This window comes from Dama dama, chromosome 15, assembly GCF_033118175.1.
Source record: "Dama dama isolate Ldn47 chromosome 15, ASM3311817v1, whole genome shotgun sequence".
Classification (NCBI taxonomy): domain Eukaryota; kingdom Metazoa; phylum Chordata; class Mammalia; order Artiodactyla; family Cervidae; genus Dama; species Dama dama.
Window position 1 is genome coordinate 65,880,931 of NC_083695.1, and position 26,739 is coordinate 65,907,669.

Here is a 26,739-nt window from a genome sequence, read left to right on the forward strand (position 1 = left end):
TCACCCAAGAAACCCTCACATGAGGATTTTGCAAAAATAGAATATCCCAGCACTCTGACCTTGAGCTGGAAGCAGCAAGGATGGGGAAATGGGCAAATACTGGTTGGAAATGCTCCACTTCACCCAGGATCCAACTACTGGAGGTCCCATAGGCAGTGGTGTGACTACGGGACAGAGAGACCCTACTCTAGCATGCCTGAGTGGAAGGAAGAGCCCTAGGCTTGGGTTCCAAGATCATCTCAAGGGGCTGGGCACTTCTGATTCCTAAATGCATGGAGAGAAACCTGGAGTTGCATTGCTTTTCCCTACATGACCACTTGGAATAACAAGACAAGATAATGGAGGAAGGGGAAAAAAATAACTAGAAATTTCTATTACCGGTACATATACATTACAAGAGCTTTATCTATTCCTTGCCTCCTCAGTCTGAATAACAGATTCAGAGGAAATTTTCCCCAAGCTACTAGATGTATTAATTTACCAATGTCTGATCAGTTAGCAATTATGAACACTTATTTTTGCCTGGGAAATCCCATGGACAGAAGAAGCTGGCAGGTTATATACAGTCTGTGAGGCTGCAAAAGAGCTGGAGACAACTTAGCGACTAGACAACATCAACAACTGTGCAGAACACACATCAATCTCCATAGTAAAGAGGAAGCAGGTCATGGGAGCGGAGAGATTTCTCAGTAGCAGAGTGGAAATCCTCGGACCCAGTCCTATCTCTTCCACCAAACAGCCATGTGACCTTGGGCAAGATGCTTGCCTTGACCGGGCTTCAGTTTTCCCATCTGTAAGTTGTGTGCATGTGGGATGGCATTGGAGTCGGTGCTCTTCAATGTCCCTTTCTTCTAGCTCTAATATTCCAGGGCCCGGTGAGTACTGAGCAAGTTCAAAGAATACACCAGCACCAAGCACAAAGAAAATTTCAGAGAGCAGGTGGGGCTGGGTACCGGCTCTATTTCCTTGGAACACTGTACTTGTATCTATCTCCTTGCACCTGAGATCACAGGACCACCTGAAGTCCAGGAAGTACGTGGTAGAAGGGTTCCAATCAAGAAGGTGACGGTTAAAGGCCTGAGCTTGCTTAAAGCATTAAGTTACTATGGCCAGTGAAGGGCAAGAAGTGAGAAAGTCAGTGGTCCTGAGCTGGGTGCTTTTGGCGCCCCCTACTGGGAACCAAGGAGCTTGCTGGGCAGCTTCCATTGCCTAAGCAGGCAGCAAGATTGAGAACAGGACTGTCTGTCACAAGCTGTTTAATAGGCCTGCCTTCCTGGTCTGCGGTCCTGCTCTTCTAAGAATATATTTCACTTCCTAGAATTACATAGGCCATTGGCCCACTCATTCACAGGGCACTACTGTGCTGTGATAGGACATCTTAACCAAACATCAAGGTGCAGAGTAATAAACATCAGGGTTCGGAACAGCAGGTGCAGCCCAGATGGAGAAAAGAGAAGAAAGAGCAACAAGCAGGTATTTCGCTGTACAAATCCCCAGTGGCGAGAAGGTCTTGGGAAATGCCGCAGAAAAATGTTGACTGCAGGCAGAGGACGGAGCTAGATTTGGGGGTGTGAATCCAGAGCCCTACTAAAAGATCTCCAGGCTGATGCAGCTGCCCCAGGAGCTCAAAACCCTCATCCATGTTTGGGGATGAGGTACAGGAGACAGTCCCAACTGAGCAGCCCACTTTTGACCTTCTCCAGAGACCATCAGTACCAAATGTAAACCAGAACATTCTACTTGTGGTCCACTGTGCCAGGATCTAGGCCTTAAACTCCCTTCATTGCCTCTTAAATGGACTTTAGGACCTGCTGCCAGAAACATGTTCTTAAGTCAGATGGAGAGCAAATGCTTCCTCGAGGGCCATATTGGAACAACCGCCATATTCCCACTTTTCCATTCTCCATCTCCTCTTCCTTGTGGCTGAGAGAGAGGTACAGGGTGACTCTGAATTTGCTCCAATTCAGTCTTGGGTAGCTGCAGCCCAAGTCATCAGGGTCAAAAAATCTCCCTCTTGTAGCGTTTCTCTTCCCACAAGAGTTCTCCCCTGACTCGAGACAGCACTACAGACTTGTCCCCTATCCCTGGAACCTGCTTCCTTTCCTTTATCACCTGGCTTCACTTGGGAAGTCCTGCACCCATCCCAGAAGACACTCCAAGTGTGACTGAAGAAAATGTCTTGCCTGGAGAGCTAAAGCACCTCCTGGGACACAGAGTAGCCACACTAGGTGTACCCCATAGCACCACCAGCAGCAATATTCATTAGTCATTCCCCGAGGAAAGAAAGTGACCCCCCCCCCCCCCCACTCCACCCCAACCCCAGGCACATTTCACCGCCACTCTGGCAGGCTCCCATCCAGGGCTGGGATGACTTTGGATTCTTGAGTTGGTTTCTGCAGAAACGGGACTAACCAGGACTCTCAACTACTATACTGCGAAAAAGCGCGCTGCATTGCTGGGCATGCCCCCAAGCTCGGCCTCCTGCCCCATCAAAGCCTCCATGTGCCTCCCCCCGCCCCCTCACTGGGCCGAGGAGGACCCCCGGTTCCCCTGGAATGCCTGAAGCTCGTTTGTCTAAGATTGGATGAAAGCAAGCAGACCACACCTCGGTCCAGCAAAGGCAGCTGACAGCTAAGCCGCGCGGAGCTGGCTCCCGGAGCTCTCTGCCACCCAGCGCTGTGCCCAGGAGCTCGGTTTCCCGGGGGCGGGTGTTGGGGGGGGGGTGGAGCGCTAGCCTCCCCCAGGGCTTTTCCCCACCCTGGACGCGTAGGCAGCCGGCCGAGGCCAGTAGCTTCCCCGGCCCGGAGCTGAGCCTGGTTCGCTGGGTGACTCCCCAATACCCCACAGCACATCCCCCCTCACCTGCTCCGCCCCCTCCCCGCTCCACCGCCCCTCCCCAAACAACTGACCTCCAGGGCGCCCCCAACACTTTCTCTGCCAGCTGTGAGAGCTGTCGCCCCCACACCTCCGCTCCCACCTCTCCTCCACCTCCGGCCCAGCGCCCGCCTCTCCCCCCAGCCCGCGGGAGGCTCTGCACGCCAGTCGAGTCCTGCGCCTCTTGGCAAGTTGGAAACCAAGCCGCCGCCGCCGCCTTAGCGGTCTCGGTCTTCCGTCCCAGCATCCCCGCCAACCCTACGGGAGGATCCGGAGGGCACAAAGGGCGGGAGAAACTTTCTCTGCCTGAGGGGTTGGGGGCACCGGAGCGGGTACTCACCCCCGGGTCCGCGCTCGCAGCCATCCTCTGGCTCTCTCAGCCCCGCCGCCTGGGGGCGTCGGAGAGCCGGAGCTCGCTGCCGCCTCTGCCGCCGCCGCCGCCGCCGCCGCCTTCCAGCTCGGAGCCCCGGTCCCGGGCTAGCCTCGAGCCTCCCGCCCCGACGCCGCTCGCTCGCTTTATACAACTCCACTCGAGCGCGCCGGGGCTTATGTAAAGGCTGGCGGAGACCCGCAGCCAATGGCGCTGCAGCTGGAGCTGGGGGCCGGGGGTGGCGCGGCCAATCGCGGTCCGGAGAGCCCCGGGAGCCGGGTAGGGGGAGGGGGCGCCTCCCCGCGCTGATTTAGGAGCCGGGATTGCGGTGGCAGCCGCCGGCAGCCGGGCCGGCCGGGCGCGGCGCGGCGGGCGCTGGGGTGGGCGGCGGCGCAGGCGGCGGCGAGGGCGGGTGCCCCCCGCGCCTCGCCGCTGCGTCGCGTAACCTTCAGGAGGCAGCCGGGCCTGGCTAGCGGGGCGAGGGCGTCTGGCGGGGCGCTTGGGGCCCGGGGCCGGCGGGAAGCAAGGGTCCCCTGGGACGAAGCGCCGGGAAGGAAGGCAGAGGGGAGGGGAGGGCAGCGAGCCCCAGGGCCTCGCGGCCACCCCTGTGCGCAGGGTCGAGGGTGGCCGCAGGGGCAGTGGCGTGCCTTCCCGATTGCCCAGATAGCGATCTGGCGTCGCCGGGCCGGGCCGGAGCGGCCGCGCGAGCAGCGCTGATGGCGAGATTTCGCGCTGCGGAGCGAGCACCGAGCCGATCTTTATCCGGCCTGGGGACGTGTCCGAGCGCCTCCCAGGGACTGCTCAGTATGGAGAGCGGAGCTTCGCGACGGCCCCAGAGGGCGGGGAGCGGGCGAGCACAGCCCGGAGATCAGGCGCGGTGGAGGCAGCCGTGGGGAGCATCTCCCCGCTTCCCTGCAGTCCTCCGCCTTTCCGCTGGCCCCGCTGGCGGTGTCCCTATCCCATCCCGCCTATAGCCGCCGCCCCGCCTGGGCCAGGGCTGTGCCCGGCCCACCTGCTCTGGTCAAGTGCGTTCTTCCAGCTTCCCTCACCGCTTTGCTCACAGGTACTGCCTCTCCACTCATCAAACCCCAGTCCACTGCGGTGGGCAGGATAGTCTCAGCCTCTCAGGACTGGGTGTAGTGGGGGCTAAGCTTGGGAAGAACGCCCTTGATCGGCAGTGCCCAAAGTACTCGCGTGCGGGACTGGAAAGAGACCTGAAGTCAGGCGCCTAGAATAGAGCCTGATACCTAACAGGTGCCAGGAAGGATTTACCTAGTAAGGATTTAGTGAATGAACCTTGAATCGAATAAGGACTTTGGGTTTCTGAGAGCTGGGGGACCAGACTTGGGAAGAGAAAGACCTGGAAATAAGCCATCTGAGGAGGAGGGAGCTAGGACTGTTTTCTTGTCTATTGATGCCTTTATGACCTGCCTTCTGGGCCCTTGACTCCAAATGTCTTCTTTCCTGGAAAGCCCCTCCAGCCCCAGACCCAAGTGTCCCCAGATTTTGAGCAGAACCTTCAGAGGCCCTGCTTTCAGGAGGCTGTGACCCTCCTGTGGAAAGAAATAGGAAAGGATAGGCAATCTTTCTAGCTCTGGGGGTCCTGAATCTAGCTCAGTTTCTTAACTTGTTGAGGGTGGTGGATGCTTTTGAGAATCTGATGAAAACCATTGAGTCCTTTCTCTAGAAGAGCATACACATTTACACACACACACAAACCTTAAGTATAATTTCAGGATCATTAGGGACTCTCTTGGGGCTCTGCCCAGTGTCAACATCCTGTTTCTCTAGGGGTCTAGAATAGTGGTTTATCATCACCTTCCTCTTGGTGAATCACAGAACTCTTTTGAGTCTTTCAAGAAGCTGATTAATGGAATGAGTCTGTGTCTCAGAAAAATGCTCGATCATATACATACATGTTGACATGCAATGTTAGGGCGTTCATGGATCCTTAAAAGCAGATTCGGAACCTTCGCTAAAGAGCAAATAGACTTTGCCCCGTGGGTACCCAGTCCTCTCCACAAGGAGTCTGGGGAACTCTGTACCCTGCTGCCTCACACCACCACCCTGTTTTGAGGGCATCTGAGTCATGTGGTGATGGCCCCGCTCCACACTTGTCTCTGCATCTTGGTCCCCGCCACCCTCTCAGTGTAGAAATAAGTTGCAGGTTGTCATGTTCTGTCTGATCTGTGAGCCTTTCTTAGCCAGAAACTCCGACTCTGGGAGACAGCAAGTGACTGGTAATTAACCATTTTCACTCAATTCCAAGCTTCTGAGCACACCTTTCCTGGGTTTTGTTCTCACCTCTCTCTTTGCTGGTGAAGCTGTGAGCAGCAGCCCCAGTTGTAGAGCCTCCCCTCACCTAAACCCACCAGATTTTGTAACCAGCGCAGTAATTATCAGATATTAGCCATCCAGATGTGAATAGGCTTTGTGTACAGAACAGCTCTACAATGACCTCACGCTTTCCTGCAGCTAGCCATGTAAGGGTGCAGTGGACCAGAAGTGCTGGGGAGGGACAGAGAAATGCAGGAAATGACAGAGACAGTCTCTCCAGGAAGTTTTCTAGGTGATGCATTTGGTTTCTGCACTTAAGCCTGTGCAGGTTCAACCAGTGGGCCGTTCTGCTCCTTTCGTTTCTAATTCTGCTGATGTCTTCTGTGTCTATTCAGTCATTTCACATCTCTGTCCACTCGAAGCTTCAGCCCTGCCCTGCCTGACTCACTGTAGACATCTTGCCCTCAAAAATTTCCCAGACACATCCTGCTTTCTCAGGGCACGTGCACATTTATGGACTGAATTGTGTCCCCTCCAAATTCATCTGTTGAAGACTTAACTTCCACTGTGACTGTGTTTGGAGATAGGGCCTCTAAAGAGATAGTTAAGGTTAAATGAGGTCAAAAGGATGGGACCCTAATCCTTAAGACTGGTGACCTTAAAAGAAAGGAAAGACATTGAAGCTCTCCCTTCCCCCTCGGGGCATGCACAGAAGAAAGGTCATTTTAGGACACAGACCAAGGTGGCCATTTGCAAGCTAAGGAGGGAGGCCTGCGAAGAAACCAAACCTGCTGGTGCCTCAATCTGGGACTTCCAGCCTCCTACTGTAAGAAAATGAAATTCAGTTGTTTAAGCCACCTGATCTGTGATATGTTGTTATGGCAGCCCGAGCAGACGAACACACATACACACGTTTTCAATATGCTCCTTACTCCCATCCAGCTTTTTCAGTCTCCTCCCAACACATCGACTCTCTGTACTTGTCCCTTTAGATTTTGCCCTTTCTTACCTGGGACACTTGTCTAAAATGTTTTCTCATCTTTTGGCACCCAAATCAAGTCTCACCTCCCCCACCACCTTCCAGAACTGCTCTGGCCTGTGCTGGAGCTTTGCCTTTTCTGCCTTTTTTGCAGGTCTGCAACATCTTAGCACTCTATTGTACACATTGTCCTGTGTTCTCTCTAATTGCTTCTTACCCAGAAAGCTTAGCCTTCCTCTCAGAATGGAAACTTCTTAAAGTCCAGAGTTTGTATCTTGTACTTGGCTACCACATAGAACCCAGTGTGAAACTGGGCATAGAATGAACACAAGGTTTGTTGATTAATTTATTGTAATGAAACATGTTTATGTTTCAAAACCCTAGACAGACAGCATATTAAAAAGCAGAGACACGACTTTGCCAACAAAGGTCCGTCTAGTCAAAGCTATTGTTTTTCTAGTAGTCATATATGGATGTGAGAGTTGGGCCATAAAGAAATCTGAGCGCCAAAGAATTAATGCTTTTGAACTGTGGTATTGGAGAAGACTCTTGAGACTCCCTTGGACAGCAAAGAGATCAAACCAGTCAATCCTAAATGAAATCAACCCTGAATATTCACTGGAAGGACTGATGCTGAAGCTGAAGTTCCAATACTTTGGCCACCTGATGCAAAAGGCTGACTCATTGGAAAAGACCCTGGTGCTGGGAAAGATTGAAGGCAGGAGGAGAAGGGGACAGCAGACGATGAGATGGTTGGATGGCATCACCGACTCGATGGACATGAGTTTGATCAAGCTCCAGGAGATGGTGAAGGACAGGGAAGCCTAGTGTGCTGCAGTCCATGGGGTGGCAAAGACCGAGCGACTGAACAACAACAGCGTTTCCAAAAAAAATGCTAGAAAAGTTTCACAGCACTTCGTTTTCTGAAAGCTCAAGACATCTGGGGTGTGTCTTCTCAGTTGTCTTGAAAGACCATTGGAGCAGGGGCTGTCATGAACCAACTCTCTCCTCTGGTTCAGGATCAGAGGGTCATATAAGTTATAAGTTAGAGAGCTGTGTAGCAGGGGTCCACCACAGCCTTCCGCTTTACTGTCCTCCTCTCTGCATCATACTCAGGCAGTCCCTCAGACTACAAAGCCACTCCACTACAGTGTGGCAAAACCTCAAAGTGCCCAGGCTGCCTGGGTACAGATTAACGTTATGAATGGTCATCTATCTCCATCACCGCTCCCAGGCTCCCCCGCCCCCCGCCCCGATCCCAAGGGGCTCTGACTTTTCTCACTAAATTTTCTAGGATTTCATAATGCCCTCTGTCATCTAGTCTCTCTTTCCCAGGTCTACTGTCTCTACCTGGAGAAGTTTGCCTGTAGCATGTGCTACCATTTTAAGCTGCTCTGCACTCATTCTCTGGCCATCTGGAAGTCCATCATGGTTTGTGGTTTTTCTTCAAGAGCTTCTGTCATCTTCACCCCCACTTGCTTCCTTTCAAACGTTGCTTCTGTACCTCTGCCATTTATCTGCCACTGTTAACACAAGTCTGTCTGAAACTCACCAGCCACCAATAAACATGCAGTCCTTAGAGAAAATGGACCACAACCCCATACGGCTTGGTTTGAGAAGAGGTCATTTCCTCACACTCCCTTAAACCTCTCACTTCTTTTCCAGTTCCCTTCCAGTACTGGAAGCTGCTTTCCCACCCCCTCCCAACAGATTCATTCCATTTCACAATCCCCTACCTGCAATTCCGAATTTCCAAATCTCTGAAAACCAAAATGTGGAATTTAAGGTTTTTTGGTTTTCCACGGCTTTAATGCCGAATTTCATCTGGCAACAAAACCGGAAAAACTGATGAGAAGCCATTTTCTCTTCACACGCACTTAGTATGATCATTCATGTATTTTACTGCCAAAATAGCAATGTGGCCAATTATAAGATGCTGCCCATGAGCTCACGGGGCATGTTCAGCATATTTGGTAACTTTCTGAATTCTAAAGCACCTGTGGCTTCAAGGGCTTCAGATAAGATCTGTTGAATAGGAGCATCTTTAAGAGCTGAGGTTCTCTGGTCTTTCCTCACCATCTGGAGAGTAAGAAGACAGCCAAGTGGATCCGTGAGGGTCACAGGGAAACCAAGGCTAGCAACTCTTCTCATTAAGAGACAGAATCCCTGTTTGGAAACTGCAGGGTCCATTACTTCTGATTACTCCACCCTGATTTCATTAACCAGGGTTTGTTGAGAACTCCCTTCCATCACCCCTATCTCTGCACCTCTTGGTTCTTCCCCAATTTGTCCTAAAACTCCACCCTCATCTTGACACCAAATTCCATTAAAGATAGAATGGACTTCTCACAGGTTCAGCTTCAGAGTCCAGAGCTATTGTTATGCCCTGCCAGATGCAAAGGTAAAATAAGGATAATAAAACTCATTATAGGCTTTTATAAGGAACACAGGAGATAATGTATGCACAGCACTCAGCAGAGGGCCTGTGCATAGTTAGCGCTCCATAAACGATGCTCCTGTCATCCTTCTCTTCTCTTTCCTCCAATCTCTGTGCCCAACCTGTCACTTCCACCTGCCTGTCCTTCCTTTGAAATGCCACTCACTTTCATCTCTCTCAGTTCACTCCCAGACCTTTAGCATCTTGCATTTGTATTCCTATAATGGCAGATCTGTAGGTCTTCCTAACCTTCATTTTCTTCTCACCCAAGCTATAGTAAGAGTTTCACTTCTGTGTAGCACTTCACAGAAGCAAAAAAGGTGGTGCTAGTGGAAAAGAATCCTCCTGCCAATGCAGGAGATGCAAAGGATGTGGGTTTGATCCCTGAGTTGGAAGACCCCTTGGAGGAGGGCATGGCAACTCGCTCCAGTATTCATGCTTGGAGAATCCCCATGGACAGAGGAGCCTGGTGGGCTACAGTCCATGGGGTTGCAGAGAGTCAGACATGACTGAGCACATGCACAACATCTACCTCTGAGGTAGAAACATAAGCAAAGGCTCAGAGAGGTGAAGTGGTTGCCCAATGTGGCACAGCTAATGAAAGGCAGAGCTGGGATGTGAATTTAAATCTATTGAGCATGGCCCACTGTCCACAGAGTCAAGTAAGTGATTGCTTCTTTCATGGTGTTATTCTTGAGAATAAAGACCTGGTTTTATATTTCCCATAAACATCTCTAGGTTCTGGTCCACAAGAGGCTTTCAACTAGAATCAGCTGATTTCTTTCCTCCAGGGCCCAACAGCAGTACATGGCCACCCTCGGCTCAGCCCTGCCTCATCAGTAGCAAGGCGCGCGCTGCTTCTGTGCCACTCTGCTCCCATCTCAGAGCCAGGGCCCCGGGCCTGACCCAGGGCTGACCACACAGCAGATGAGGGCTGACCAGAGCAAAGCCCACATTCCACGCTCTGGCAAGCAATGAGAAAATCAGGAGGAATTAGGGTTGTTTAAGTGTAGCTCAGATCAGTAGAGAATAAAAGCAACTCCAGGCTCATTGCAAGAAGAAGGAATTGAGATTTCATGAAAAGAAGCCTTCTTCTCTGCGAGAGTTGTGAGATGTTAGAACGAGATTCCTGCAGAGGTTGTAGAAACTGCTCCCCTGGAGGTCTTTAAGAGCTGGAACACAATTCGCTTTCCAGCGAGAGGTAGATATGACAGCTGCGAGGGTAGGGCTGGGCCCCAGGCTGCAGGAGGAGGGTTTAGGACGTCTCTCTCGGGAGGCAGGCAAGAGCTCAAAGGCACGACTGGGCCAGGGAGGGGAGGGCAGGCTCTGTGGAGGCCAGGTCAGAAGGTCAGGCAGCAGGAACTGCGGTGACAGGAGGGAGAGCCCACAGGCTGTTTGTTGTCTGATCTGCCCAATTACTGCCTGCTGGCTGGGGCTGGTAAGCAGGGCAGCCTGCAGGGAACTGGCTCCCCCTGGACCCTGAGGGACCCACTGGACCCCACAGGGGCAAAGGTCATGGATTCTAAGTAAAGCAGGGTGCAGAGGCTGGCCCACTGAAATATTAAATACAAATAAAACTGTGCTCTTTTACTGTGCTTCTTAAACAAGGCTGTTTGGGGAGTATTTCAGAACCACAAATTACCCCAGATAAAAGGACCTCATCTTCCTGGACTATCCATTTTTGCTAACAGATGTACTAAGGGGCAGGGGCAAGAGGAAGAAAGGTGGGTAATTTCACCGGTAAGAAATTGAAAATTACACTTTTCCTTTTTGATACATTTGGATATATCATGGAGCCCAATGCAAAACTACATGCACATTTTATACAAAAGACCTTTCAGACTTTTGGTAGGGTAAGATCCCCAAGCCCTGGGGTAGGGTGTGTGATAACCCTGGCCTCTGCTTTTACATTTCTTCAGTAGAGGAGTTTGACCAGGGCTGCTCTAGTATTTATAGTGTCTCAGACACTATTTCGTAGGGATATTCAGCAAGCATTTAAGCCCTTTCTGGGGGCCAGGCATTATGCCCTTTATGACAAAGAAGTGGGTGTTTATATTTTCTTTGTAGTGGACTTGAGGAAACAGGAAAGATGGAATGATCCTTCCCCACCCCTCAACAATTCTGCAGTAAAGCAGGGCTGGGAATGTGGGTGCTCCTTTGGGGCGGCCATGCCGGTCCCATGTGCCTGAGCCTTCCCTGGGACTCTATCATTCCTCCTCACACCCATTCCCTGCCGTTAAACAGTTGCATGGCACTCACCACCGCGTGCCCCCTCCTAAGAGCCTTCCAGGCAGGCGAGGGTCTGACACATTGCGCACACGTTTACAGATGAGGACATTAGCACAGAGTCACCAGTGTCCCCAGGTCACAGGCAGAGCATACCATTTCCAGGGTGGGTTGGAGGAGTGCAGGCTCAGTGTGTAGCCCAGGGGGGTCTGGGATGTGATCAGTTCCCCACATGGCCCAGGATGGATGGGCCACCAGCAAGCATTTATCCAGAGCTTGTTAGGTGTGGGCTCTGGGTTAGGCCAGGGGAGGAACAAAGATGAATAAGACCTTCTCTGCCTTCAAGGAGCTTATAGTACACAGGGGACTGCTGCCCAACTGGTGCAGAAAGAGACAGGGAACAGGAACCGCCGGGAGACATGCCCCTCCTCCTGCATCCTGCAAGGTCCGCCTTCTGCAAGGCCCGCCTTCTGCCTGGGAACTGTGGGCAGGAGAGAGTTCCCTGGCTTGGTCCCTGAGCAACTTCCCTCCCCATCTCCAGGTAGAGTTTGCCCCTCTCTCTGCTTCCTCAGGGTCCTCTGGGAGCTCATCTTTCTCTGACAGATACTCCTCTTTCTCTGCAGTCCCCAGCAGTTACCACAACCAAAGCCACTTTGGCCTGTGTGTTCATAAGCTGATCTGCCTAAACAGTGCTTTACAAATGATAATAGTTCACACTGAGGCTGTGCTTACACGTGCATGTGTTCTGACTATTTTAATCATCCCAACAAGCCTGTGATTCTATTACTAGGCCCATTTTTTAGATGAAAATCTAAGGAAAAGTAAACAGCAAGTTTACTGGGACTGTCACTCAAGCACACTTTAGACAACCTCTAGTCACTCCACACCCAGTACCTCCCTCGGGCCTCACAATGATACTGTGCTGTAGGTAGATGGGGGAAATTTGAGGCCCAGAAGGATCAATGCATTGCCAGTCTTGATTGGTCTGTAGGTAGAGACTAGAATTGAGGTCTCACTCTTAACCAGGTTTTCTTTTCATTTCGTTTTATTGCTGAAATCAGAAAATATTCCTTGTGCATTTCCAGTAACTGTGTACCCCACAAGTTTTTGGAGGGTTGGGTCTTGCTCTTTTGTATTGGGTGCAAACAAGGAAGAAAGTCATGACCAGGCACTGGTGCAGCTAGAAAGGCTTGAAAGACTGCCACCTGGTGGCTTTCTCAGTGGTGGCGGCTGAAACTGGGCCCCCAGCCTGGGAGCCATGACCTTGGATGTCCGTGATGAGAAGTTGAAACTTACTGACCACTAGGGATGCCAGGTGCTCTGCTAGGCACTTTCAATGGCGCCTCTCGTTTATTCCTCACATTAACCATGTGAGGTTGGTCCTACTAGCATCCCCATTTCAAAGATGAGGAAGCTGAGGCTCAGAGGTTAGTTAAGTCATCTGCTCAAGGTCACACCGCTGGTAAATCATAAAGCTGAGATTCAAGATCCGGTTTGTCTGCCCGCAGGAGCCATATCTACGTACCCACTCCTTATCCCGCCTCCCCATGCCTATGCCTCAGGCCAATGCCACCTCTCCTATCTCAACCCACAGCCCTGGCTCCTTGGGCTGCCGCTACTCTGACCTTGTCTGTTTTTTGAGCTCATCCTCACACAGGGCGTTTGCACTTGCTGTGCCTGTTTGCCTGAAATGCTGTCTCAGGTTTACCCATCACAGGCTACTCATCATACAGGTCTGGGCTTATAGGAGTCACCTCTTGGAAGATGCTATTCTAGCCACCCAGCCAAGGTGCCCCTACTCAAGCCCAGTTCCTCAATGTTTCATTCACTTACTGTGTTGCCTTATCTTAGGGCTTCGCGCACTCTGAGATTATCTTATTTTTCGGTTCAAGTGGCCGTTTGTGTCTATATCTGCCACCAATAACGTCAGCTCTGCAGTGGCAGGAACCACGGCATCCCCAGTGCCTAGTGTGGTGCTTGGGAAGTAATTGCTCCATAAATATTCACTGGATGAATGAATGGAAGGAAACAGGGGAGAGAAGGCCTTTTGACTGGTCTTTTATGCATTTCACACAGAGGTTTTCTTATCCCTCCTATGGTTTTCTGTCATCTTTGCCCCTTCTTTTTTTGAATCCCTGCCCTATGCAACCAGGACCAGAAATGAACTGAGGCTGGAGCCAGAACTTGGTTTAATTCAACAGATAGGTGGTAAAATATTAGATGCAGTAAAAATAAGATGGCTTGCATTTCTAGTCCTCAGCATTTGATATAGCTAAAGTGTCTGTATTATTTTTTTTGGTAGTAGTTGTTGTTAATTCTTGTTAATTAGCTTGCACCTTATAGATATTGCTCTTGGTCATTTAAAAAGAGGCTTAATTGGTCATTCAGGCCTGGAACCTATTCTGTTTTCCAACTTTATTACTTCCTCCACCACATTCACAACCTGGGAAGGAGATTAGCATCTCGGGATTATAAACTGCCGGCTTTCACTCACCCACACTTGGATGTGCTCCAGAAAACAGACTCCAGTTTGTGAACTTGAATTTAGAGTCCTGCACTTAAAAGGAGAGGCCCAGATCCAGGCCCAGTTCTTAGGGTCCATTGAAAACATGAGTGGAATATGATGGCTTATACAGATGAGCTTATGGCCAAAGGCATGAGGGACCTCAGAAAGGAAAAACCATGGTGGATCAGAGCTTCACATTATATCAGAGCTTCACTGATATAATTTCAGAGAACGAGGAGAGCCACAGTCCCAATTAAGTGAAACCCGGAGGATTGAGCTCTGAGTTGACAGCCCTGTGATGGTGATGGGACAGGGTGATACTGGGGGTGGGCATGGACTAGGAGAGGGCAGCCTCACCCTCCTCTGGGCCTGCCTATGTCTCTCTGTACATCTTCCCTTCATCTGGAAAAATAAAACAGAGCTGGTCCAGCTTTCAGATCCTGCAGCTCTGATGTTCTAGGTCCTTACTGGGGTGGGGGTGGGGCAGAAGGAAGGATTGGAGGAAAGGAAGCCGATGTTGATTGAACTCCTGTTGTACATCAGGCACCAAACTGGGCACAGTGACACGGGCAACCCCATGAGGATGGTGACTGTTTTGTGGATGAAAAGGAAAAAAAGAAGAGGTTGGGTGAAATGCCCCAAGTCACGTAGCTGGAAGGTGATGGGGCTTTGCCACAAGGCATCTGGCACTTACAAATTGTCTCCACCCAATCCTCCAAGACATCTAATTCCTAGAAGTAGCATTTGCCTCTTAAGGAGCTCTGCTCTAGTCTGCATGGTGACCGGGGAAAGGCAGATCGCAGCTGGCGTTGCCGGCTTTCTGGGTTTATTTCAATACTGTTCTCTGGCTCTTAATTAGGCAGCTCAGGGGTGAAAAGCTAACGTGGATGTAAGTAATGAGCAGGAGACCTGGTGTCACAGGCCGACCCTGGATGCAGGACAGAGTGATTCTGTAATTATGCCAGCCAGTGTTTACCAAGAGTCTCTTGTGTGTTGGGTCTGAAAACAACAGTCACAGCAACAACAACAAAAACAGCACCACCAACAAGAACAACAGCCGTGGCAACAATAGCAGCAGCAGCAGCAGCGGAGGGCTCATGATGCACAGGCAGGGTAATGTACTTAGCGGCACATTTGCTATGAGAGGGGTAAGTGAACTCCTCTTCTTTTCTTTTCGGCTACACCACGTGACATGCAGGATGGTACCTGTCCCCCCTGCAGTGGAAGCACAGGTAATCTTAACCGTTAGATCACCAGGGAAGTCCCTAGATGTCTCCTCTTTTTGATGGTTGAGGAGATCGGTTCTCAATGTCTGAGAAATGAAACAAGTACCCCAACCCTAGACCATCAGAATTGTTATCTTTCTGTTTCTAGATGGTGTGGAAGGTGTTAAGTCACCGGGAAGGCCATGAATATGTATTTTCTGAATGAAACACGGGGGCACGTGCTCTTGTGTACTGATTAGTGATGGAGCAGGCTCTTTGAAAACCACAGGCAGTTGGTATTAGCACAATCACCTACCTCTCAGTGGCCCCATTGTTCCATGTCCCCTGCACCATTCTCCAGGCCCAAAGCCTCCCTCACAGGCTCATCACTCTGGCCTCTTTGCCCCACAGTACCTTATGCTCCAAAATTATGACTGCTTCGAACATACAGCCAACATTTTCAGGCTAAACATTTCCCCATCGTTGGAGGAGGGGAACTGGAATAAGAAGATTGGTGTAATTTATACTAAGTTGTGAGTGACTACCAATCTGCCCATTACTGGGTGAACATCTTTTAAGGAGAAGCTGGTTATTTATCAGACAGCTCTCCCTGACAGGATTCTAGCTGTGTGACACTATAGGCTCTTCAGGGGCAGGCTAGTGGGGAGAGAGATCACCCTCCCTAAGGGACTATTTCCTGAGAGGAGATAGGTGCTTTATCCCCTCTTTCTGGTTCCAGACAGCGTGCATCGGCAGAGGGAGAGCTCTTGGAAAACCCTAAAGGCACAGCACCGGTATTATCGGCATGCCTCACCTTTTGAGACCCTTTCTTCAGTGAGAAACCATTTTAATAAGGCTGTAATTTCGTTACAGAATTTTATAATTAAATATCCTTAAAAGAAATGAGGTTGCAGGTCCCTATCTCTCAATTTATCACAGACTTAATGCCCCACGCCACCCAGTGTTTAATCAAGAATGTATCCCCACTGTAACTCTGTGCAGGCCTTAGAGATATGAAGTGCTCTGAATTTATCATGAAGGTTGCTCTCTGTTCTTGAGATGTTATTTTGTTTACCAAGTCGCAAAATAAATGGTGGTTTCATAGTCAGAAATAACAGGCTCTCCTTCATTTCTGGCTTCATCCCAGTCCCACGGGCTTCTCTCATCCTCAGAGGTAAATCCATCCGACAGTTCTCTGGAGGAAAGGTTTTCAGAATTGTCAGCTTCTTTTAAGGAGCAAGCGTTCTCCCCCTGCTGGTTGAGGGCAGCCAGTACACGAGTATGCTGCAAAATCACAACATTTTTTGGACGTCCTTCAAACTATAATATGAACGCTTACTGTGTGCTACATGCAGTGCTAAGGGATATTAAGATGAGAAGCACCCTGGCTCCCCTGGTGGTCCAGGGATTAAGAATCCACCTTGCAATGCAGGGGACACCAGTTTGATCCCTGGACCGGGAAGATTCCCACATGCCATGGGGCAGCTAAGTCCGTGCGCCACAACTACTGAGGCTGTATTCCAGAGCCCTTGAGCTGAAACTTCTGAGCCCAGACGCTGCAAATACTGAAGCCCACATGCCCTAGAGCCATGCTTTGCAACAAGAGAAGCCGCCACAATGAGAAGCCTGCACAGGGCAACTAGAGAGTAGACCCTGCTAGCCACAACTAGAGAAAGCCCGCGTGCATCAACGAAGACCCAGTACTGCCAAAATAAATAAATAATTTTTAAAACTGAGAAGGACTAGGCCCTTGTTCTCAAAGAGCTTAGAGTCTGGGCAGAGAGACAAAATGCGCATATATACCTAATACAGAAAACAACGTGTTAACATCTATTAATTGCAGGGTCATAGAGAAGGGAGAAATTACTCTGTCCGCAGATATAAAAGGAGGCCTCATGGTGGTGTTAGTATTTTACTTGCATCCTGGAAAACATCCTGGATTTCAGAAAGTGAGAGGGCAAGAAGGTCAACGTATGGAGTCCTAGAAGTTAGGCGTGAAAGATACCCAAAGAATCATGGACTGTAATTCTTTCATTTTATGAGAGCAAATAGGAGCTCAGAGAGTCTAGATGCCCCGGATATAAGAGGTGGAACAGAGACTGGAACCGTATTGTTTCATTCCAACTCCAAGCTCGCCAAGCATTCCAGGCTGAGAGAGGAATGAATGCTGGGTTAGGAAGTGCCAGCCACATCAGGGGATAGAGAACGGAGTCTGGGTCTCAGTCACAAGAAATTCAGTCTCATTTACTGAGGAAGTGAAATGGTCTGGCTAATTTCATTTCCTAATTAGATAGAAGTTCAATAGAAAGGCTGTATTGTTAGAAATGTTGCTTTTTGAAAATTTCCTAAAGTTTTTGTTTCACTTTTCTGCCTTAGCAAGTAAAGTCAACAAATCATTCGCTGATAATCCTGGGTCTTGCAGGATCTCACAATGCTTTTAGATGTAGACAGCATACAGGATTATAGATCTAGATCCTTGGAGGATTTTTAAAAAATATTTAGTAGCAATATATTTGCCTGTCATTCGTCTCTTTATCATTAAACATAGTATTTAGATTTCTTTATCAGAAAAAATCTGATTGTGTGAGTGTCCTGGCTTACTTTGCTCTGGATGATAGAGGTTTTGCTAGGTATTTAAGGTGATTGCTGCTGATCCCCCTATGCAGCTCTGTCCTCACCCTTGCAGGGCTGTATAAGGCAGCAGGGTTTCCGAGAGGAGTCGCGCAGACTTCCCATGCTTGCTTTGGAAAGGAGCAGCAGGACATTCCATTGATAATACTGCCTGGCTCATGCCCAAACTCTCCCCACTGGTAACTCCTGGAAAAGTATGAGCAGTGGCCTTGTCTAAATGGGGGCCCTCTGGGATTTGGCTCCAGCCTGGGTTGGTCGCCAGCCTTTCAGATGGCTCTCAATGATCCCCTCCTCTCCATATTCATGCCCTGTGTAGCGCCCTCATACATAACACCAGGATTGATCTGCATAACCACTAAAATACAGCATAACTGATAGCATGTCACTTCCTGGTTAGGTTACAAAAAGGCATTGCAGTTTTCATCTTGATGACCCTCTTTTTCTCTCAAATTGCTTGCTCTGGAGGAAGCCAGATGCCACGGCATGAGCATCACTAGGAAGAGGTCTATGACTGAGACCTCCAGCCCACAGCCATGTGACTAAGTCTGGGGGCAGCGACTCCAACTGCAGTCAAGCCTTCAGAGGACTGCCGCCCTGGCCAGCAACTTTTTTTTCTCTATGTGGGAGACCCAGGTTCAATCTCTGCGTTGGGAAGATCTCCTGGAGAAGGAAATGGCAACCCACTCCAGGACTCTTGTCTGGAAAATCCCATGGACGGAGGAGCCTATTAGGTTACAGTCCATGGGGTTGCAAAGAGTTGGACACTACTTCACTTTCATTTTTCAATTTATTTTTAATTGAAGGATTATTACTTTGCAATATTGCTTTGGTTTTTGCCATACAACAACATGAATTAGCCATAGGTATACATATGTCCCTTCCTTCCCTCTTGACCCTCCCTCCCACCTCCTACCCTTTCTCACCCATCTAGATGGTTATAGGATCCTGGTTTGAGTTCCCTGATTCATGCAGCAGATTCCCATATGGTCGTGCATATGCTTCCTTGCTACTCTCTCCGTTCATCTCACCCTCTCCTTCTCCTCCCCCGCCCATGTCCATAAGTCTGTTCTCTATGTCTTCATCTCCATTGCTGCCCTGCAAAAGGTTCATCACTACCATCTTTCTAGATTCCATATATATATGTTAATATATGATATTTACTATTTTCTTTCTGACTTACTTCATTCTGTATAATAAGTTCTAAGTTCATCCACCTCGTACTCAAATGCATTTCTTTTTATGGCTGAGCATGGCCTACATCTTGACTGCACATTATGAGAGAGCCTGAGCCAACTGCTCAGATTTCTGACCCTTCAAAATTGTGTGAGATGATAAATACTTGTTACGGAAGTTTAGGTTAATTTGATACTCAACAATAGATTGAGACTTCCCTGGGATGGGGGCTCTTAGGCATTGATCTTTCCCCGAACCCCATCTGGGTAGCCAGAGGTAGTTGTGACATCCTAGAATCTTAAATCCAGAAGGGACCTCAGAGCTTAGTTGTTTAGTTCCCTCCTTTTATAGATGGAAGAAAGACAGCCCAGAGTCGAAGAGACTTTGTGTGGAGCCAATTCAAGGCTAAAACTCAAAGGTTTTCTGTTTAGGGGTTCTTCCTTTTCTTTCCATATTCAATTCCTGGCACCTAGTCAGACTTCCTGTTCACTGTTTCATTCACCAAATATTTGCTATGTGCTAGGTCTGTGTTAGGCCCTGGGATATTGTTGAGACTCTGGGCTTATGTCAAAAGTTACCATTTGAGTAACACGTAATTATTATAATGGATGTATGTTGAATGACTAAATAAGGCTGGATTCAATCAGGAGACCCATGTGCTCATCTGCACTTTGCCAGGAATGTCCTGGGTTTTCATTGTCACTCTGTGTAAAAGACGGTTTCAAGCTGGTATGCAATACAGAGTCTTAGATTAACACATAGAACCTTAGAATTTTAGAACGAGAAAGGATTTTGGCAGGTGAGTGATGCTGAAGTTTTCAAGTGATAGTGGGCTGCTTTGAAAATCAGAAGAATCTATGGGCCCCTTTAACCTCATGTGTAAAACACTCTGCATGTAAAATTTGGGGAATTGCTAGAACATTTGAAGCCCATCCATGGACTTTCTAGGGATCCATAGACCAAGGACTTCTGTGATCTGATCTAATCTCCTGCCATTTTTGGTGAGAAAACAGACCCAAAGAAGGGAAGTAACTTGGCCCACATCACCCAGCAATTCAGTAGTAAAGTCTGTACTTGAACCAGCTGTCCTGAAAGCTTGTCCAGCTTTCCTCTGCCATAGAGCCCTGACTGACAGGGAGCGCACAGGGAGTGAGGAAACCAATTTCGGCCTCTGAAACACAGACCCTCAGGAGATCACACACACACACATGTTTATTTTCTGTTAGTATCTCTTGGGGACAGACAGAGTGGCTTAAATAGCCAACTCTGTCTCCAGCACTAGATGAAAATGCGTCAGTGGGTGCTTCCTAAAATTTGGCAATTTGACTGACAGCCCCAGGGAGTGTCTAGGATGGAGCAGTGTGGAGGAAAGTCTGGTGCTGTGGGTAGATAGCAGCGGAAGCCCCAGGGACAGTCAGCTTCCCTTGACCCACCAGCTGATCCCAAGCACTCGGGGGCACCTCTGTGGAGTGGCCCATCCACATTTAGACGAGAACTGGTTTCTCACTATCATGTAGAGGAGCTGCTTTGCATAATGTTGAGGAGAGGGGCTCTGGTGCCAGCCTGCCTGGGTGCAGAGTGATGTCTGGCTACTTTATCTGTGCCGCCTTGTCCACTAGCTAACTTCTATTTCTGATCTGTAAAATGCAGACCACAATTGCCCTAATACCACAGGCTTGTTGTGACACTCAAATGAGTTAATTTTTGTAAAGTGCTTAGATCAGAGCCTGACCTATAAGAAGGGCCATGTAAATGTATGATCATTAAGAGCATAAAATCCATACTTCTTTGGGCATCAGTTTTCCTCTGCTGGGTCCTCAGAACAGAAAGAACTAAACTTAAAAAAAAGTTACATTTAAAAAATCAACTTTATTGAAGTATAAATTGTCTACAATAAATACACCTGCTGTAGGTGTACATTTAGATGGATTTCTATACCTGTGCATCTACCACCATGATCAAGATACATCTCCATCAACCCCAAGGCTTCCTTGTCCCTCATCCTAGTCAGCCCCCTCCCCCAGCCCCAGAGCACTGTGAGCTTTACCACCAAAGAACATGACGGCACATTTCTATCAGTGAGTGGGTATCAAGCTGCCAAAATATATTTTTGTTTCCCAAAGTATAGATGTGTTTACTTATATATTATATGTGTCCTATTGTTAATCAGTATCATGCACACTAGAAAAACTTAGTTTCTGTGTTATTTTAGATGTCAAAAATAGGAAAAATTATTACAAAAGTGGATAAAATATGAATAATTAGTGAATCTGAGTCAAGGAGACATGACAGTTTTTTTTTATACAGTTCTTGAAATTGTTCTATAAATTTGATATTATATCAAATTAAGAAGTGACAACAAATAAACTCAACATACATAGCAGTAAACAGAGCCACTGTGGGGTCCTGGGAGCACTGCTCTTTCTCAGAAGCCCCAGGAGGTTCACTAAGCCTGCCCAATTCCAGGCCCAACACATCTGGAAGGGGGTCAGAACTCCAAGGGGTGGCTTTTTGCATCTGCCTGGCACCTAGTGAAGGGGCCAGGGCTTCTCAGGGTCATAGGACCTTGGTAGGAGAGCGTCCCCCAGCTGGCTGAGGCCACAGTGGCCTTTCAGGTAAAATGAGCTGTGTTTGAATCTGGGAAGCAAAGAGCTGGCTCAAGTTGGCAGGGCCAATGTGTGTGCAAAAATTCTTGTATCCATAAATCTCTGCATACGTATGAGGACTCAAAGCATCCACATCCTTTAGGAATGAGGCAGCTGAAAAGTGAATAAACATAAATATGATAGAAATGTAATATAAAGCGTCAGCTAATTACTAGACCACCTGAGATGCTACTATTATTACTACAAATACTACTTTTATTGCTGCTGTTACTGCTGCTACTAGGATGACTGCTAGCTAGGATGACCATCCACCCTGGTGAGACCATCCCAGTTTAAGCACTGAAAGCGCTCTATCCCAGGAAGCCCCTCAGTTCTGGGCAAACCAAGGTGGTTGTTCACCTGAGAGTCTGTTACTAGTTTCCTGATTGCCACAGTCCCTTTAACCATCACCATGTTAGTCTACTCAGGCTACACTAAGGAAATTCCATAAATGGAGAGGCTTAAACAGCAGAAATTTATTTCTAATAGTTCTGGAGGCTAGGAAGTCCAAGATCAAGGTTCTGGCTGACTCGGTTTCTGGTGGGAGCTCTTTTCCTGGCTCGCAAAGGGCTACCTTGCAGCTGTGTTCTTACCTGGCCTTTCTCCTATGTGTGCATGATAAGGATGGGAGCTCTCTGGAATGTCCTTTTATAAGGACATCAAACCCATCAGGTTGGTGTCCCACTCTTATGACCTCATTTAACCTTAATTTCTTCTGTAAAGGCTCTGTCTCCAAATGCAGTCACAGTGAGTTTAGGGCTTCAACACAGGCATTTTGGCTGAGACCATCCACCATCCAGTCTGACCATTACCTTCACAGCCATAACTCTATAGGCCAGTCCCTTCCACTCTTGGCTTTGGCCATGCCTGCCCCATCTTTGGACAGCTCTTCACTCCAGTTGTTGCCCTGCCTTTACCTGCTTCCGTTGCTGCTCCTGAAAAATGCTCTGTGTCTTTGAACATGCTTTTCCTTGTCTGCTTGCCTTGGCCGAGGGAAATCTGGCTTTCATAGGAGCTGGATCTGTGAGTCCAGAAGAGGAACTTCCTAGAACCATCTCATAGCAGCAGCCTATCCCCCTTTACACACCCTCCCAGCCTCCTGTTCTTGAGATGGTCATGACACTGGCCATCTGAGCAGTAGGCAGCCCCCTGGATGCATGAAGGGCTGAATGGGAGGGGGGCTCACGAAGGTTAATGAGGCTCAGGCTGCTGGTCCTCCTGGAGGTCGCCGTCACCCCGAGTTGTGCCCCTGAGCCCTGGGCTGGCCTCTTCCTGTCGCCGGGACATCATTAGAAATGTTAATTATTAATTATCACTAAAAGCTCTTTTTGCTGCATTGCTGTTCTCCATCACTCTCTCTAGCTCTCTTTCCTCCTGTTTCTCTCTGTAACTGGATCCTGGTTCCTGGGTCTCCTGTCATTTTAAAATCTTTTTCCTAAGAGCCTCTCACCTGCAGGCTGCAGAGTTGGGGTGTCTGGGGGCAGGGGCACCCCAGAAAAGGCACCTGGACACATCCTTTTGCTGTATTATTCTGGTCAGAGCACCCACTTCCTTCTCTCAAACCATTGAGGATTCAAGGACATAGAAACTGGGGAGAACCCGGGTTCTGATGTTGTGACATGTGTTTAGTGAAGCTAAGAAACTCATTCTTCCCACTCTCTCTATATTTCGGCTCGGCTGCTAAGGCCCAGTTTTCCTGACACACTGAGGGAGCCACCTAAAGAGATGTGAATCCCTGGAAGGATCACTCCACCAGAAATGTCTCCAGCATCCTGTTATGGGGCCACGCTTGTACTTTTGGGCAGGCAGCTCCATGAAGGGAGGAGCACTGGGGAACTCTGAGTTGTCGCTACCTGCTCTGAGGGCTTGAGTCACCTCTTTTCATCTCAGGCCACAAAGGTCAGTGAAAAGAACAGAGCTTTGGAGTCAGTGGACTTGGGTTTGTATCCCTGCTCTGCCTCGTGCTTGCTGTGCGGCCTTGGACAAGTTACATGACCTCTCTGAGCCTCATCGTTAAAACATGGCAATTGCCTCTTCCTCGCTGAGTTATTGGTGAATTTAATGAGATCATGACCTCTAGCTGTGAGCCTGACATACTGAGGGGCTTAATAAATGTTCATGTCTTATGTATAAAAAAGAGATGAAAATTCCTGCCCTGCTTATGTGACAGAACTGGGAGGATTGAATTTCTGAGCATTTGCTCTGTGCCAGTCACTATTCTATAAATGCTTTATACATATTAATTCATTTACTCCTCACAACAGCTCCATGACACAGACACGATTATTCTTCTTAGTTATGAAGGAGGTAAGTCAGGTAAAGAAAAGCTAAGTAACTTACCTGAGGTCATGTGCTAGTAAGTAAAAAAGCTTGAAAGTTTTCAGGTGTTTAGGGACTAGAACTGTGTTGTCCAATAATAATGTTGCCGTTGGCCAGATACGATTATTTGAGCTCTTGCTATGTGGCTAGTCTGAACTGAGATGTACTTTAACTGTAAATTATAACCCCAATTTCAAAGACAATAAGACAAGAGAAAGACAATGTAAAACAGTCCATTAATAATTTTTATATTGATCATATGTTAAAATGGTAGAATTTTAGATATATATTGAATTAAATAAAATACATTATTAAAATTAACTTTACTGGATGCTTTTTCCTATTTTCAGTGTGATTACTAGACAATTTTAAATGCCATAGTGGCTCACATTGTATTTCTCTGGGGCTGTGTGGCCTAAGACCCCCACTCATAGTCACCCACTATATGTCTCCAACAGTGAATATGTGAAATACTGAAGTGCTAGATTCTGACTAATAGAATAGTCACCACCTGCTCCTCAGTGCAGGTTCATAGGGTTTTGTCAATGTCAGGAGTCCCTTTATTAAGGTGTGGGCACCTCTGAGAGAAGGGGTCCTCCACCCCCCACCCTACCCCCGACACCTCCAGTCCAGGGCCAGTCTAGCAGACTGAGTCTTTGATCTTGAGTCTACTCACCTCCCTACTGCCCAAACTGGAAGGAGCAGTGAAAGAAAAGAGCTTATCCAAGGCCAGTTTTGCTTCTCAGTTCTCCTGGTGTGGAGTGGGGACTCACACCTAGCTCCACAACATCCCAACCAGCTGCTTAGAGACCCCAGCGGTGGGAGTGGGAGGAAGACAGGCTTGGCTGGCGCCCTTCTCCCTGGGCTCACCTCTGACCTAGTGCCTGTGGGTTTTCTGGCCAGTCCTTATGTGTGTAGCTCCAGTGACAGGGAACCCAGGGCCCCTGTCTGCCCACCAGTGGAAGCTTTTATTTTTCAGAAAACTCTTCTTTTTATTGACCCTTCCTTTACATGATGCTTCAATTACATAAATAGCTCCTGGTTCTGTTTTCTGGAATTGTACTTCTCAGGACCCATTGAATCAAAATCTTCAAGGGGTAGGACTCAGGAATTTGCATCTCTGTCTGTCTGTCTCTTTCTCCCTATCCACCTTTTTTCTCTCTCTCTCTCTATTTCTACTCCATCTTCTGCTTCCTCTCCCTTTTCCTTCTTTCTCTTTCCTTCTCTTATATACACAACCCCCCCCCCCCCCCTCACACACACACACAGTGCTGCATGAACCAGACTCACAAGCAGGGGCTCTCACCTTGATATCACAGTGTCCAAGGGTGTAACCTGTTGTGACATTTGCTGCCAGTAATTTTTCCTAAAAATATAGTGGGGGAAGTTTTGCAAATTATTGACTTGTTAAATTGAATTGTGCAGATTCAAGATTACACCTATAATAGTGTTGTCTTTACTCCTGGATTTCTGGACATTTTCTTGGTTAGAGGAGAGGAATGTGGTGTTATGAACATTCACATGAATCCTAGGAGAGTTAAGAACCATTACTGGCTTCATTTTACCGATGAGGAAACTGAGAAGAGAGGTTAGGACAGTTGCTTGAGGTCACCCAGCTGACAAAAGAACAAACCAGAACAAGATCTTGAACAGGAAGGTAGGTCTGTCTATTACCATAGCCTCTAACTGTCCCGTGACTACTGTCCCATGAGGGGTGGGGAGACTCTATAATCCTTGTCCAGGAACCGAAATCAGTGGATCCTGCCACTTCTCCATGAGTGATCCCCAGAATTGTAGAACACAGGGAACAAGGCAAAGTGAAGGAACAGGTTATTCCTCTTGGGACTTGGGACTCTGGCCCAAACCCTCATTGTGAGGTGTCACTGAGCCATGCTGGACCCTGTCAAGAATGCTTTTCCCTCCCTGAAGATAGCCTGGAACCAAAGTCAGCTGTAAGGCCCACTCTGCCAACTTGCATGCCAAAATGTTACCCAATTCTTGGCTTTTAACATTTCAGCTCAAGGAAAGGCCATACTTGCCAGTGAGAAGTAGATGAGAGACCAAGAGCATCTTTGCACACGGTGGATTTATTTATTCCCCGTCCTACTCAGGTTCCAACCCTAGCAGGATGCCCCAGTCAGCACCTTCAGACCTGATGGTCTGTTAAACACACTTTTCTGGGGAATGAGGGAGCAGGAAGAGAAGCTGAGACATTTTCTTGACCACTGGACTCCTGCTGGAGGTTGACAAGTCATCACAACTAATGGACTTTGTTGTGACAATGACAAGGTATTGTTAAGTTCTCTACTTTCCTGCAAGAATTGGGGGAGCTGGAAATGAGGATCTGCCAGGGGAATGTGTTGGGCATGTGAACTTTATCTGTTCTGTGGGTCCCAGCAGACAAATAGTATTGGGAATGGCGAGTCCAGAGGTGTCCACAGAGGAAGGCCATAGCTTCCAAGTGACAACTGGTCACATGTTGGAAACAGCACTCTCATGCCCCTTGATTTGCTCCTTCTCCTGGACCCATGCTTTTCAGCTCCCTCAAGCCTTCTTGATGGACACGACTTTCAGCTCCTGCACCATCTGGCTGCCACTCTCAGGAAGTGCTTTAGTTTCTCAGTGTTCTTCTTACCCTGTAATGCCCAGGGCTGAGTGTTGTGCTCCAGACCGAACTGACCAATTCTGAGCACATCGAGGTCATGTTATGATTTACACCAGAGACACTGTACTTCCCTTGATGTAGCCAAGACTGTGTACACTTTGTGGCTCATGTATCAACTGCATAACACAGTTGGACCAGGCTGAGCTAGTGGCCAATTTACAGAAAAACAAACAAATGGGTCATTTTCTCATGGACCGCTGCCAAACCAGGTCTACCCCATCCGGTACTTGTGCAATTAATTTTTAACCTAAATGCAGGACTTTGCATTTCTCTCTTCTCATTCCATCATGTTGGTTTTAGCCCTGTGTTCCTTCCTGTTGAGGTCATTTCTTATTTCCATTCTGACATCTGTAGTGGTAACTAGTTGAGGTCATTTCTTATTTCCCTTCTGTCATCTTAAATGGTAACTATGCTTTCTAGCTTTGCGCCTGC

At 48.4% G+C, this 26,739-nt stretch overlaps 1 protein-coding gene across 2 annotated transcripts in view; it reads right to left on the reverse strand.

The window, feature by feature from the left end:
- Positions 1–3,364, reverse strand: part of CRTAC1 (cartilage acidic protein 1) — a 153,615-nt gene extending 150,251 nt beyond the window's left edge. For both annotated transcript variants that reach the window (XM_061162328.1, XM_061162327.1), the window contains exon 1: positions 3,215–3,364. In XM_061162328.1, the coding sequence (XP_061018311.1) occupies positions 3,215–3,238 (24 nt within the window). In that variant the 5' untranslated portion in view covers positions 3,239–3,364. The remainder of the gene's footprint in view (positions 1–3,214) is intronic.
- Positions 3,365–26,739: the final 23,375 nt, after the last annotated feature.